The following is a 13,202-nucleotide window of genomic DNA, read 5'->3' as shown; positions in this document are numbered from 1 at the left end:
GCACATTGGGCCCCCAACCGGGGCCCTTGCGGCCTCCTTCGCTCGGCGTCGGCCGGCGCCCTCCACCACGTGGCGAAAGTGAAGCTAGCGATGACGTGATCCATCTCGAAGGTTGCGTGTAGACGGAAAGCGAACAGCAGTCTTCCTCCTTATCGGCATGGCGTCCAAGTCGACTGCGCTGAACGGCGCGGCCATCTTCGCTGGCGGTGCCTTTGTTGGGACGAGTCTGTATGCGCTAGCTCGCTCGTACCTGTCGAACCACACTGGCAAGCAGAACCCCGTCAGTGATGTGTCTTCCGCCGCTCGGCAGGCTCTCGAGTCTACGACCTTGGCCAAGGCCGATGGCGCGGTCGATGACGCAGACCTGTACGTCGCGCCTTCGAAGGATGTGAAGCCGGAGCTCCTGTACAACACGGCCGGCGTTATGGGAATTCCCTATGAGGCTCGTCCGACCCTGCAGGCCGTGCCGACGCTCGACACTCGCACGGATGTGGGCGACAATGAGCCTGTTTCTCTGGCGCTGCATCCTGTCTCGCTGGATCAGGTAGCCTTTTGCGCCAGCCTGCATGCCGTGGACATGCTTGTGTGGGAGAACAGCGGTACCGTGTTTACCTACGAGAGTGCCGCCACCGGTTTTGGCACCTATTGTGAGGCGCAGGCCGAGAGCACCGAGGGCCCGCAGGTGCTTCGCATGCAGACGCGGGCAGGAGCAGGCCAGGCCATCGCTGGTTTCCTTGCCGGCGAGGGCTCTGCAGCGCGCCCCGCCGGCGAACGAACGACCGTGTCCGTGCTGACGAACGCCGAGGGTCTCCTCGCGATGGGCCCTGCGCTCGCGAGTGTGTCGATGGACGGTACGGACCTCGTCGTGCACGTGTCCAGTGCGTCGCAGGCGACTCGCGACGATTTGAGCGTGACGAACGACTATGCGTCGGCGCTCTCCACGGCGGTCATGCTCGGTGACCTCGGTTACGAGGTGCTGCTCTCGGCGACCCCACAGGAGTCAGTCGATATGGCCAAGTATGCATATGCCCGCACCACCAAGAAGCCACTCGTGCATATCTTTGACGGTGCATATGCTGCATGTGAACGCCGCGTCCTTTCGCCGCCCTCGTCCAGCGCGCCGGAGCCGTTTGCTTACACAGGTCCCTCGGCGCCGGAGACAGTGCTGATCATGGCAAACAGCACGCAGTCGTACCATGCGCGCGCCTTGTTGCTCTCGCTTCCCCCTGCGCTGCGCAGCAAGGTGGGTGTCGTGAGTGTGCGTGTGCTGCGTCCTTGGGGCGCCGATGCGCTGCGCCAGGTCTTGCCCTCCAGCGTGAAGACACTGCGCGTCGTGGAAGAGGCATTTGCAGCGTGGGGCGGTGCCCTGTACGCGGACGTTCTTGAGGCTGCACTGAGTGGTGCACTGGGCTCGTCTGCGCCAGCTGTGCAGTCACTGGTGCTGGCGCCTGGCCAACAGCTCGACGTGTATGCGTGGGTCGAGCTGCTGCAAGCGCTTGCGCAGACCTCCGAGCCGGTAGCGCTGGCGCCTGTGCTCGAAGCAGCCGCGCGCCGCGAGGCCAAGATTCTCGATCTGCTCTCGCTGTCGGGCTCGGGCTCTCAGCTCATTACCTTCTTTGGTGCGGACACGGGCTGTACGCCTGCGGCAGCGGCCTTGCTGGCCGATGCATTGAGTGGAAACAAGTCTGAGCACGTGCGCTTACTTGCGCGCTACGACAACTACGCTGCGGAAGGGGCTGTGCGTACCGATTTGGTCTTTTCGGAGCGTCAGGGCGCCGAGATCCCGATGGAAGTGCTCACGCGCGATGCGCAGTCCCACATTGTGGTGATCAGCGATCCGACAGCGTTGCTGCGCGGATACCGCCTGCTCGACGCTCTGCGCCCTGAAGGCACGCTCGTGCTGCTTGCCTCGGCAGAGACCACCGATGAGGTGGCCAACTTGCTCAGTCCCGCGGACCGGCAGTGGCTGGCGCGTCAGCGCGTGCGTGTGTGTGCGGTTGATGCGCAGGGCGTTGCTCACACGCTTCTCGAGTCGCTGCAGGGCGGCAAGGAAAAGAGCGATGGCCCGTCGGCCGCAGACCTGGCCTCGTCGGTGGTGGCCGCTGGCGTCACTAGTGTGGTGCCGGCACTGCGCACGCGCACGCGTCGTGCGCCGTTTGCGAAGGACCACGCGCTAGAACAGGCGAGTGCACGCGCCGTCTTGAACGTTGACACGGCCGACTGGGCGGACGCGACGATGAGCGACGAGGAGAAGGCGGCGGCGGATGCGCGCGCGGCGCACCTGGCGTACAACAATGTTCGCCCCCATGCCACATCGGCGGGCTCAGCCCACGAGGTGACGCGTGCGTCGTGGGCGCTTGCGGCGTGGCAGTTGCTCTTCCGTGAGGCGTACGCGACGAACGAGTCAGCGCTGCGTCCCGACCTGCCCGAGAAGACGTACAATCTCACGGTGTCAGTGAACAAGCGTTTGACACCGCTGGAGTACGACCGCTACCTGTTCCATCTGGAGTTTGACACGACGGGTACGGATCTCAAGTACGAAGTCGGTGAGGCGCTGGGTGTGTACGGTTGGAACGACGACGACGAGGTGCTGGAGTTTATTCGCTGGAGCGGATACAACCCCGAGGAGCTGGTGTGTGCGCCGAGTGTGACGCACCCTGGCACGGTGGAGACTCGCACTGTGTACCAGACGCTGCAGCAGAACCTGGACATATTGGGCAAGCCGCCGAAGAGCTTCTTTGAGGAGCTTGGCAAGGTGGTTGCGAGCCAGGACGAGGCCAAGTGGATCCGCTTTATCAGTTCTGCCGAGGGTGCGAGCACGTTCAAGATGCTGTCGGAATCCGAGACAGTGACGTACGTCGATGTGCTGCACATGTTCCCGACTGCGCGTGTCAGTATGGACTGGCTCACGAAGCACGTGGAGCCGATCAAGCCTCGCCACTACTCGATTGCAAGTGCGCAGGTCGCGGTCGGCAACTCGGTGCACCTGCTTATCGTTACAGTCGACTGGAAGACACCGCGTGGTAGCCTGCGTTACGGCCAGTGCACGCGCTACCTTGCGCGTCTGCAGCCGGGCACCAAGGTGACGGTGAGCCTGAAGCCGTCGCTGATGAAACTGCCACCGCACGAGACGCAGCCGATCATTATGGCCGGTCTAGGTACCGGCGCCGCGCCGTTCCGTGCATTCTTGCAGGCGCGTGAGCACCAGCGCCGCCAGGGCAAGCAGATTGGTCCCATGTACTACTACTTTGGCTCGCGTCACCGCTCCATGGAGTACATGTACGGCGAGGAGCTGGAGGCGTACCTGGCTGACGGCGTGCTGACCCACCTGGGTCTTGCGTTCTCGCGCGATCAGGAGAAAAAGGTGTACATTCAGCACAAAATTGTCGAGGACGGCAAGCAGCTCACTGAGTTCCTAGTGCCGGAACTTGCGACCAAGGGTCAGCCTGTGGACGAAAGCAAACGCGGTATCTTTACGCTGTGTGGTCCTGTCTGGCCTGTGCCTGATATCCACGAGGCGCTGGTCACCGCATTCAAGAACCACGGCTGGACGCAGGAACAGGCCGAGGACAAGCTTGCCGAGCTCAAGGACGAGGAGCGCTACGTTCTGGAGGTGTACTAAGCGCACGGACCATAGCATGGACCTGCTCGGGTCTCTGTCACGTGATTATACAGAATGTATAGTTTTGCGCTCGAAGCCCCCGTTTGCGACGCCGGTGCGCTGTCTCTCCCAACGAACGCGATGGCCACTGTGAACCAGAAGATCTTCCGCACGGCGAATGCGCCGAACACTGCTCCCACTGAGGCCGAGACCACTGTGTGCCAGGCCCTCATTGACCTTGAGTCGCACATCCCCGAGCTCAAGGCCGAGCTCCGCGCGCTTCAGGTGAGCGCCGTCAAGGAGGTCGAGGTGAAGGGCGGCAAGAAGGCCTACGTGGTCTTTGTGCCCATGATCCAGCTCAAGGCCTTCCACAAGATCCAGCAGAGGTATGTTACACGAGCAGCACCAGCTTACTCTCAGGCTCACCCGTGAACTCGAGAAGAAGTTCTCGGACCACCACGTCGTGTTCATTGGCCAGCGCCGTATCATGAGCAAGCCCTCGAGCCACAGCCGTGCTAAGCAGCCTCGGCCCCGCAGCCGCACCCTCACCTCGGTGCACAACGCCATCCTGGAGGACCTCGTGTTCCCCACCGAGATCACCGCTAAGCGCATCCGCGTGGCGGCTGATGGCAGCAAGCTGGTCCGCTGCGCCCTGGACTCGAAGGATGCCACGAGCCTGGAGTACAAGCTCGAGACCTTCTCGAGCGTCTACCGCAAGCTCACCGGCAAGGACGTCGCCTTCACGATCTAAAGGCATGGCGTCTGCTCCTTTCGGTGCGACGCCCGGCGCCCCGGCGGCAGTCGCTGGTCGCATCTCCTGATCGGAGGTTCGTGCGCTGTGATGCCCTGTAGCCGTCCTTCTTGTTCACATACGGCGCCGTCCTACTGAGGTGCGTAGGTCATACCCTGTAGTCGGACGCATACGCCCAAAAATGCTAGTACATCGATCTATGTCTCGCTCGCATCGACAGCTGACCCTGTGCCAGCGCTGTTGCTTGCGTTGCTGCGCTGCGATGCGCACACGACGTCGTACGGCCTCGTCCAAAGCTCGGCTGCTAGGTGTGCGTCACGTGCATACGAGCACGTCATTGTAGGCAAGGCTTGCGACTGCCTCCACTAGCACGCAAGCACCGCCAGGTCGTGGCACGGCGCCACAGGCGCGGCCCGGCCCGCTTGTCTTTCGTCTTCACGCCGCTATGAGCACACGCACCGTGCAAAAGACATGGAACAAATTCCTACAGCGCTCGAGGCGCTCGACCAGCGACGATGACTCGTCGGACGACTCGTCACAGATGGTCAAGTCGGTCATGCTTGAGGGCAGCGGCATTCCGACCCGCTCGCCTGCGGTCATCGAGTCCATCGATTTTAGCAAGAACGCCAAAACGAACAAACTAGAGTTTTTCTCGAAGGACATTCCCTTCTTCTGGCTCAGCAACAGCTCTGAACACCCACTCTATGTCGATGGCGCTCGTTACCCCACTGCCGAGCACCTGTTCCAGGCGCAAAAGTTTATTGACCACCGCCCCGACATCGCCAATAAGGTGCGCAAGGCGCCCAACCCGATTGAGGCGATCCGTATCGCGCGCACCTATGCGAAAGAGATCCGTCCCGATTGGATCAAAGATGGCGTGAACGTCTCGACCATGCGCATGGTCCTCCTGACCAAGTTCACGCAACACACTGATCTTCGCCTCGCGCTCCTAGAGACAGGCGACGCCGAGATTGTGCATGCAAGTCCCAACGACGCTTTCTGGGGCTCCGCAGCGGCCCCCAACTCGGAAGGCCGCGGCCGCAACATGCTTGGTCGCACGATCATGCAGTCTCGCGAACTGCTCCGTGTAGCTGCTGGCGTCGGTGCCAACAGTGGCACGCGCACGGTTTAGACACACTTGATGTAGATGATACCCTTGGCTGTAACTCTATCGACTTTATTCTTGGCACGTGCATAGCGGCAGAATCTTGCGACACCGCACGACTCTGGACCTCCGCGATGGAGACATTGGAGCCTGGCCTGTATCTTGGCGCCCTCCCCGTCTGCCTTGAGGAAGAGGGACTGCGTCAGGCGAACATCACAGCGCTCGTGTGTTGCATGAGCAGTCCGCCTAGCGCGCCGGCGTCGTGCTCGATCGATGACAGTCATACGCTCCATGTGCCCCTGGACGAAATGGAGGCGTCGCCCCTGTTCCTCTTTTTTGGCATAGGCGCTCGGTTTATACAAAAGCAGCTAGAGGAGCACGGCCATGTGCTTGTCTATGGCGCGGAGGGCGAGACGTGCCACGCTACCATCGTGGCTGCCTATCTCATACACACTCAACAGAAAACGGCGTCGCAGGCGCTTGAATTCCTTCGCACTCGATGCCCAGCTGTGCAGCTCCCTGTCAGCTTCTGTGAGCAGTATGTATGCATCTTTCACACAGACTTGAGTTGTATGAGAAAGAGCAAGGGCGGGTGATTCTGACGCGCCCTGCCGTTCGACAGTTCTTACTCACGCGCACGAATGCACTAGACGGCTACGTGACACCTGGGATGTTCATTCGTGAGCATCCAGACACCCAAGATGATCCCTACAGTGATCCTGACGAAAAGTGCCTATCGGCGCCAGAGAAGGCAACCGGCACGACGCGCCTCCGATGCAAAATGTGTCGTCGCGAGCTGGCCTCCGAAGAACACGTGGTGCCTCATGATCCTGGCAAAGGAGAATTGTCGTTTGACCCTCACAAGCGCGACAGCGTCCGCAAAGGCCTCGACAAGGCGCCCGTAGCGCGACAACGAGGCTCTGGTCCCGCGGTGCCGCTGAGCAGTCCCGGCCACGCACCGGTGGCCCTACCGCCGCACCTTGCGCGGATGCATGCGACCATGGCCGCGCATGGCCCACGAAAGAGCCTCTTGCACTCGGCGCAGTGTTCGGCGTACTTTGTCGAGCCGCTGGTATGGATGACCGAATCGTCGGACGTCGTGGAAGGGGTAATCTCAGGTCGTCTCATGTGCCCCAATACCAAGTGTCAGGCCAAGCTGGGCAGCTGGTCATGGGCAGGGACTCAGTGCGCATGGTATGTATACTACGTCTGACTCGACAGTGGAGCGTGGGTTACGCCTGCTTTCGCGCTGCAGCGTGCCAAGGTAGACGAGGTGGTCAGGCCATAGCCGATTGTATATTTAGCCAAGGAAGTTGACCACAAAGAAATGGAGTACAATGGACGCTAACACAAATTCAGAGAAAGCCCTGGATGTGAGGGGAAGCGGCGTACCGTTTCTCAGACACGCGAGGCTGGCCGTCGACGACGGCGGCCAGCTGCATGCGAAGCGCCAACGCAAGCACAAATTGTCCAACAGTTGCGGCAAAGCTGCTATGAGCTCCCATGACGTACCCTGAGATGAAGGAGTTGAAGGGATAGTCCGACAACAGCACACAATACACGAACTGCAAGACACCCGTCAAGAACAGCATGAGGAGGAAGCCATCAATGAGCTTGAAGCGGGCAGGCGTGGTCCGCAAGTACGCATCCACCAATTCATTCTCGGCACTCTTCGGCTTCGTCGATGCAGTAGCACCCTTGGACGCGGGTTTGGGAGCGGCACGCGCCGCTACTTTGCCCTTGGTCATACCGAGCGGTTAAGCCACCCTGGCGTGGCCGGCGATGACCGCCCGCGTGGGGCCACGTGCTGAGGAAGAAAGAAATCTGATCGACCTGGCCTACTCCCTGGTCGACATCGGGCGCCACGGAGGCAGCATGAACCCCAACGCACCGAGCTTTGGCTTTAACCCCGCTGCGGCCGGCTTTGTTCCGCGCAGCATGCAGCAGCAGCCGCAGCAGCAGCAGACTTATGACGCATACTACAACCAAGGCTTTGCAGGTGCAGGGTTTGGTGGCGATATGCAACAGTACCAGGCCCAGGGTTTCAACCAGGGCGGCTTTGTGCCGCAGGATGCTTCAGCACCAGCGCCCGCGCCTGCGCCTGCACCTGCATCCAGCACGGGCCCTGCACCTTTGCCGCCTAAGGCAGCGGCAGCCGTGTCGAGCAAGCCGGCCGGCATGAAGAAAGCCGTGAGTATTTCTCTTGGTGGTGGTGCGAAGAAGCCCGAGCCCAAGCCCCAGGCCGAGAAGGGGGCCACCGCTACCGCACCCACGCCAGCAGCTGCAGAGAAGAGCGAGCCCAAGCCAGCGGCCGGGACTGGTGCCGCCAAGCCGGCTGAAGCGAAGGGCCAGGCCGGCAAGCAACAGGTCAAGGTCGAGAAGAAGGTGGCTGAGAAGGCCTCTGTTGATGCAGACAAGGTGCTGCAGGATGCCAAGATGGCCACTGATGAGGAAACGCTCCGTGATCTGTTCGGTGAGCAAGAAGTGAAGCCGCATATGAACGTGGTCTTTGTAGGCCACGTCGACGCAGGCAAGTCGACGATGGGCGGCAACCTGCTGTACCTGACGGGTATGGTAGACAAGCGCACGCTGGATAAGTACGAGCGTGAGGCGAAGGAAATTGGCCGTGACTCGTGGTACCTGTCGTGGGCGCTGGACTCGACTCAGCAGGAGCGCAGCAAGGGTAAGACGGTCGAGGTGGGTCGTGCCTACTTTGAGACGGATAAGCGCCGCTACACCCTTCTCGATGCCCCGGGTCACAAGTCGTACGTGCCTAGTATGATTGGCGGTGCGGCCCAGGCGGACGTCGCGATCCTGGTGATTTCTGCACGCCGTGGCGAGTTTGAGACGGGTTTCGAGCGCGGTGGTCAGACGCGCGAACATGCGGTGCTGGTCAAGACGGCGGGTGTGCAGCGCCTGATTGTGGTGGTAAATAAGATGGATGACCCGAGTGTGAACTGGGACAAGGAGCGCTACGACGAGATCGTGACCAAGCTCTCGCCCTTCCTCAAGGCGTCGGGCTTCAACCCCAAGACTGACGTCGCGTTCATTCCGGTATCGGCCTACTCGGGCGCAAACCTGAAGGACAAAGTCGCGGCCTCAGATTGCTCGTGGTACGACGGCCCGCCGTTGTTGACGTACCTGGACAGCTTGGACATGGGCGACCGCAAAATGTCGGCATCGCTGAAGATGCCTGTGAGCGAGAAGTACGCGGATATGGGCACGTACGTGGTGGGTAAGCTTGAGAGTGGGCGTATGAAGAAGGGCGACTCGCTCGTGCTTATGCCGAACAAGACTCCCGTCGAGGTGCTGGCCATTTTCAGTGAGGTGGACGAGGAAGTACCGGCGGCTGTGTCGGGCGATAATGTGCGTGTGAAGCTCAAAGGTGTGGAGCTGGAAGAGGTGCAGTCCGGCTTCGTGCTCACCGATCCGAAAGACCCGGTACATGTCGTGCGCCGCTTTGAGGCCCAGTTGGCCATCCTAGAGCACCGCAATATTATCTGCGCCGGCTACAGTGCCGTGATGCATGCGCACTCGCTGAATGAGGAGGTGAATCTGGTCGAGCTGCTGCACTACTACGACAAAAAGACGGGCAAGAAGAGCCGCAAGGGGCCGCAGTTTGCCAAGAAGGGTATGAAGATCATTGCCCTGATCGAGACGACGGCGCCCGTGTGTCTGGAGCGCTTCAAGGACTACCAGCAGCTCGGTCGCTTCACCCTGCGCGACGAAGGCAAGACCGTGGCGATTGGCAAGGTCACCAAGCTAATCACAGACGAGACCCTCGAGATGGAAAAACTCCAGCTCGGCAACTAGGTAGCTAGCTATACGTATCTGGCCTCGTCCGAATCGTACCGCGGCAAAAGACCCCATTCTTCCGCTGACTTGGGCGGCAGCGCCGGTGGCTCGTCTTCCAGGGTATGGTCAATCGGCACGGGCACGCGTAGTGAAGGTCCGGGCGGTGACTTGGCCTGCTCCTTATCGGCCGCGTCCTTGTGTCCCACTTCATCGCTCTCGCGCGTCATGTAGTCGGCCAGCGACAGCGTGCATACAAGAATGGCCACAATACCGAACACGAGCGCCAACGCTCGCCGCGTCGCATCCCACTTTATGCTCTGCTCAATCTCGGTGCGCAGGTCGCTCACAAAGATGGTGAACCGGTTGTTCAGGTCCTGGATTTCCTGCTCAAGGTTGTTGTGCTCCTCCTGGACCTCGGTCTTGCGGCTGTTCATGTCCACTTGGATATCGTGCTTGAGTTGCTCAATATCCGCCTGCAGCTTCTGCGCCAGCCCATCAATCTCGCGCTGAAGCAGGGACGACAGACTGCGCAGTGCTGCGCCATCGTTCCGTGCGCGCACACGGACTTCTGTCCGCAACTCCGCCAGTGCCGACGAGAATAGGTATAGCTGGTTGTCAAGGTCACTCCGATTGATGTGCTGCTCAGTAAGCTCCGCGCCGCGCCGCTGCAAAAGCGACCGCGTCAGCTCCATTAGGGCCTCGGCCAGGTCGTGCCGTTGGTAGCCATTGGAGTTGGGAGCCTTCGCGGCTGGGTGTCGCCACCCGCCCTCTTCCAGTCGATTCACAAAAGCATGCGTGTCGAACGGCTGGTCAGGCAGGGCAAACAGGTGGCTAGGCCGGATTGGCGCCAACGCCGCTGTCTGGAAAGCAGGAAATGGGACTTGGGTATCGGCAAAGGAGCCCTCGTCCTTTATCCGCTGGGCGCGGTCCGGCTTGGCCTCGGGCTCGCGCTCTGGCACAGAGGGCATGCCCATCAGACTCGTGTCGTTGGGCACCGTGTCAGACGGGTCGGAATTGGCATCCGATGTGTCGGACGGCCGGCCACGGAAAAAGGACGGCATGTCGATTGCCGTGCCACTGCCGCCTGTCATGAGTGTGTTTCCTGGCGTGCGCTTCTGAGCATGGAGGAACCGTTGCTTGAGCAAATCCTCCGCTGTGGGACTTACAAGCGGCACATTTGAATCGCCCGAATCGCTTCCGTATGTAGAGGACGACGAAGGCGCTTCCTTACGCGAATCCACAGGCTTCTTGTCGCTTTTGGAAGGCTTTCCTTCTTTCTTCTCCTCCCTGCGAGGCTTAAGCACGCTATTCTGGTCAGAGGCCTTAGGCGCCGTCCCTGACTGGCTCGCTGCCGCACTGAACAGGCACCGAGGTGGGGCAAAGAAAGCCTTAGGTCGCACAGACGTCGTCGAGATAAAGGATGCAGGTGCCCATGACACAGACCGCAGGCGTGTCGTACCGGCTCGGAGCACCGGCGGCACTGTCATCGCCCACGTCGTAGCGCTGCAGGCGCGTTCGCTGTGCGACCACGCTCTAGGTAGCGGGCTCGCCCCATGGTTTGTCAGCATTGAGTCATCCCCACGCCGCAGGGGCCACTGACGAGTCTACGCGTGTCGAACAAAGACAGGGGCGCAGCCTCACCCCACCAGCACGATGGCCAGCGAAACCCCTCCCAACGTGTCGGACAACTTGGACCCTACTCGTACGTGATGATATGTTGACCCTGAGCGACGGCCGGCTACAAGCCTGGCGAGAAAAAGTCGATCCAAGAGTATGCTATGCTCGACGCGCAAGACGAAAGCCTGCGCCACTGGAAAGAGAGTCTCGGTATTACCAGCGAAGCAGCTGGTGCGCTTAATCCTAATGCGCCCAAGGTATGAACACCTAGGCTGATATACAGCTCACAATTCACTTGCTCATGCTCGAGAGCCCACAGCTACCCGGCGGAAGCGTCGGCATCGAGCTCGACAAGCCCGGGCAACTCGAGGAGTTGGCCAAATCGCCGCTTCAGATCACAGAGGGCATTGAGTACTCTGTGGTAATCAAGTTCTCGTACGTTTCTCCCACTTACCCAGCGTCGGTCGTGAGGTACTTTCGGGCCTCAAGTACCTACAGGTCGTCAAGCGCGCGGGTGTGCCGGTGGACCGCATGGAGGAAATGATCGGCTCCTATCCCCCGCGTGCCGAGCCCTATGAGAAGCGGTTTGCCCCTAGTATCGCGCCTAGTGGCTTCCTGGCCCGCAGCGGCACCAACTCGGTGCGCACCCGTATTGTGGACGACGATGGCTCAGTCTTTGCCGACTTTAACTGGGCATTCAAGCTAGTTAAGGCATAGTACAATATTCTACAAGGGGGTGATGGGCGCGGCAGATGCCGGACCCTGTTGGTTTTGGCGCTGCGCCATGCGTCTGCCAGGTAAGTTAAGGGTACACATACCGGCGAGCCTGTAGAATCATCTGCGCTTTGCGCTCCTCTAGGCTTTTTTGGCGGTCGTTGGCGTTGTCGGACCATGCCGTTGAGATGGCAGACGAGGTGTCCGTATCGGCAAGGCGTCCCTCCAGGCGGTAGCGAGTTATTAAGTTCGCGGGAGCCGTAGGCGGTTCCGTCTCAGTTGATTGTTGTACCGGCTCTTCTACAGCAGGCCGTTGTGCCTCATCGGCGCCTGGGAATCCGTCCGGAGGCTGCTTGTAAGGGGCTACACCACGTACTGGAGGAAGATATCCCTGCTGCAGAATCTTATCGCATGTTACTTCCGCGCTTCCGCTGACCATTAGGTCATAGCGTATCGACGCCTCAGGTACATGGGGAAACATGGACTTGACAACACCGACCTGGTATAAGGCACTGGAACCCCGCACGTACCATCTGCTGCATCTGCTCGGTATTGCGCCCGAGAGAGCGACCTTCGCGCGATGCTTTTATTAGAAATATAAACTCACCACCTCCTATGATGCGTGCAATCACCCACAAGGTGAACAACGCAAAGACTACACCCACTAGATCGTTCATACCGCGCGTCAGTGACTGAGGAGCTCGCTGCGGAGCGGCGCCACATGAATGTTATCACGTGATAAGAGTGCTCGGCAGGCGGGCAGCTCGTCCGTGGACCTACGCTGTGGCCCAGTATGTTTGCCACGGTTGCTCGGCAGTCGAGTGCGTCTATGGCGTTCAGCGCGCTGCACAAGCAGTATGTCACGAACCTGTACCGCCGCTTTTTGCGAAACTCTCTCAACTGGCGTATTCGCCGGGACACATGGCGCGCGGATGCTGCCCATATTCGTGCTCAGTTCGAATTCAACCGTAACGTGAGGAACCCTCGCGAATTGGCCACGATCTTTAACAAGGCGGAGGAGCAGCTGGCGAGCCGCATACACCCTGACCCATACAGGCGTAAGTTGTTTTTAAGGAGATGCACTGACACTGATAGCCCCGACGTTTGTTGGTGGTACGAAGTGGTACGTTCGACAAATGAGCCTCAGAACTAACAGACAGGGAGCGGAACTTGCCTGTATGTGATCTAGCCATCACACTGACGCCAGCCCCGCATGTTCACGGACGAGGAGAAGGCCGAGTCTCTGAAAGACCAGAACGTGTAAACCATCTCTGGATAGCTAATGAACATGTGTTCTATATGCCCGTGCATAGAAATTTATGGTGCTACCGGTAGAATGCCTGGGTACTCCAACGGTAGGCGTGAGAGTCGGCGAGATGACCGCCGGACGATGCAGAGGATGCAATGTCATGTTGCAATTTCTGTATGGTTGTCCGACCTAACAGTATCTACATGCCGTTTGTGCGTTTCCCTGTAGCTAGTATCGTGGACAGTGTGTGCACTTGAAAGCTAGGATGTACTAAGCCTGCTAGAAGCTCAACAAGAGCGGTGAGGCTACTGCAGCGAGCCGTACTTTTGGTGCCAGTATACAAGCGGTGCGCGCTCAGAAGCTTGTGGGC

At 60.0% G+C, this 13,202-nt stretch overlaps 7 protein-coding genes across 7 annotated transcripts; 5 read left to right on the top strand and 2 right to left on the bottom strand.

Annotated features, from left to right (window-relative positions):
* Nucleotides 1-157: 157 nt before the first annotated feature.
* Nucleotides 158-3,622, top strand: MSY001_1239 (uncharacterized protein; the record flags this gene model as incomplete). Its single annotated transcript, XM_018886354.1, has 1 exon — nucleotides 158-3,622. One exon carries the CDS (start codon nucleotides 158-160, stop codon nucleotides 3,620-3,622), a length of 3,465 nt encoding a protein of 1,154 aa, XP_018739836.1.
* Nucleotides 3,623-3,742: 120 nt separating this feature from the next.
* Nucleotides 3,743-4,352, top strand: MSY001_1238 (uncharacterized protein; the record flags this gene model as incomplete). Its single annotated transcript, XM_018886353.1, has 2 exons — nucleotides 3,743-3,987; nucleotides 4,022-4,352. 2 exons carry the CDS (start codon nucleotides 3,743-3,745, stop codon nucleotides 4,350-4,352), a joined length of 576 nt encoding a protein of 191 aa, XP_018739835.1.
* A 541-nt stretch (nucleotides 4,353-4,893) lies between these two features.
* On the top strand, nucleotides 4,894-5,484 carry MSY001_1237 (uncharacterized protein; the record flags this gene model as incomplete). The annotated part of the gene is made up of 2 exons (XM_018886352.1): nucleotides 4,894-5,058; nucleotides 5,143-5,484. The coding sequence occupies 2 exons, from the start codon at nucleotides 4,894-4,896 to the stop codon at nucleotides 5,482-5,484; spliced, it is 507 nt and encodes a 168-aa protein (XP_018739834.1).
* Nucleotides 5,485-6,757: 1,273 nt separating this feature from the next.
* On the bottom strand, nucleotides 6,758-7,205 carry MSY001_1236 (uncharacterized protein; the record flags this gene model as incomplete). Its single annotated transcript, XM_018886351.1, has 2 exons — nucleotides 6,758-6,824; nucleotides 6,850-7,205. The coding sequence occupies 2 exons, from the start codon at nucleotides 7,203-7,205 to the stop codon at nucleotides 6,758-6,760; spliced, it is 423 nt and encodes a 140-aa protein (XP_018739833.1).
* Nucleotides 7,206-7,332: 127 nt separating this feature from the next.
* On the top strand, nucleotides 7,333-9,270 carry MSY001_1235 (uncharacterized protein; the record flags this gene model as incomplete). Its single annotated transcript, XM_018886350.1, has 1 exon — nucleotides 7,333-9,270. One exon carries the CDS (start codon nucleotides 7,333-7,335, stop codon nucleotides 9,268-9,270), a length of 1,938 nt encoding a protein of 645 aa, XP_018739832.1.
* An 8-nt stretch (nucleotides 9,271-9,278) lies between these two features.
* Nucleotides 9,279-10,739, bottom strand: MSY001_1234 (uncharacterized protein; the record flags this gene model as incomplete). The annotated part of the gene is made up of 1 exon (XM_018886348.1): nucleotides 9,279-10,739. The coding sequence occupies one exon, from the start codon at nucleotides 10,737-10,739 to the stop codon at nucleotides 9,279-9,281; it is 1,461 nt and encodes a 486-aa protein (XP_018739831.1).
* A 166-nt stretch (nucleotides 10,740-10,905) lies between these two features.
* MSY001_1233 (uncharacterized protein) lies at nucleotides 10,906-12,847 on the top strand (the record flags this gene model as incomplete). Its single annotated transcript, XM_018886347.1, has 7 exons — nucleotides 10,906-10,954; nucleotides 10,981-11,126; nucleotides 11,153-11,304; nucleotides 11,328-11,585; nucleotides 12,376-12,641; nucleotides 12,731-12,759; nucleotides 12,791-12,847. 7 exons carry the CDS (start codon nucleotides 10,906-10,908, stop codon nucleotides 12,845-12,847), a joined length of 957 nt encoding a protein of 318 aa, XP_018739830.1.
* Between the last annotated feature and the right edge of the window lie 355 nt (nucleotides 12,848-13,202).

The sequence above is a fragment of the Malassezia sympodialis genome, genomic scaffold (genome assembly GCF_000349305.1).
Source record: "Malassezia sympodialis ATCC 42132 genomic scaffold, msy_sf_5, whole genome shotgun sequence".
Classification (NCBI taxonomy): Eukaryota; Fungi; Basidiomycota; class Malasseziomycetes; order Malasseziales; family Malasseziaceae; genus Malassezia; species Malassezia sympodialis.
This window is presented reverse-complemented; position numbering and strand designations above follow the sequence as displayed.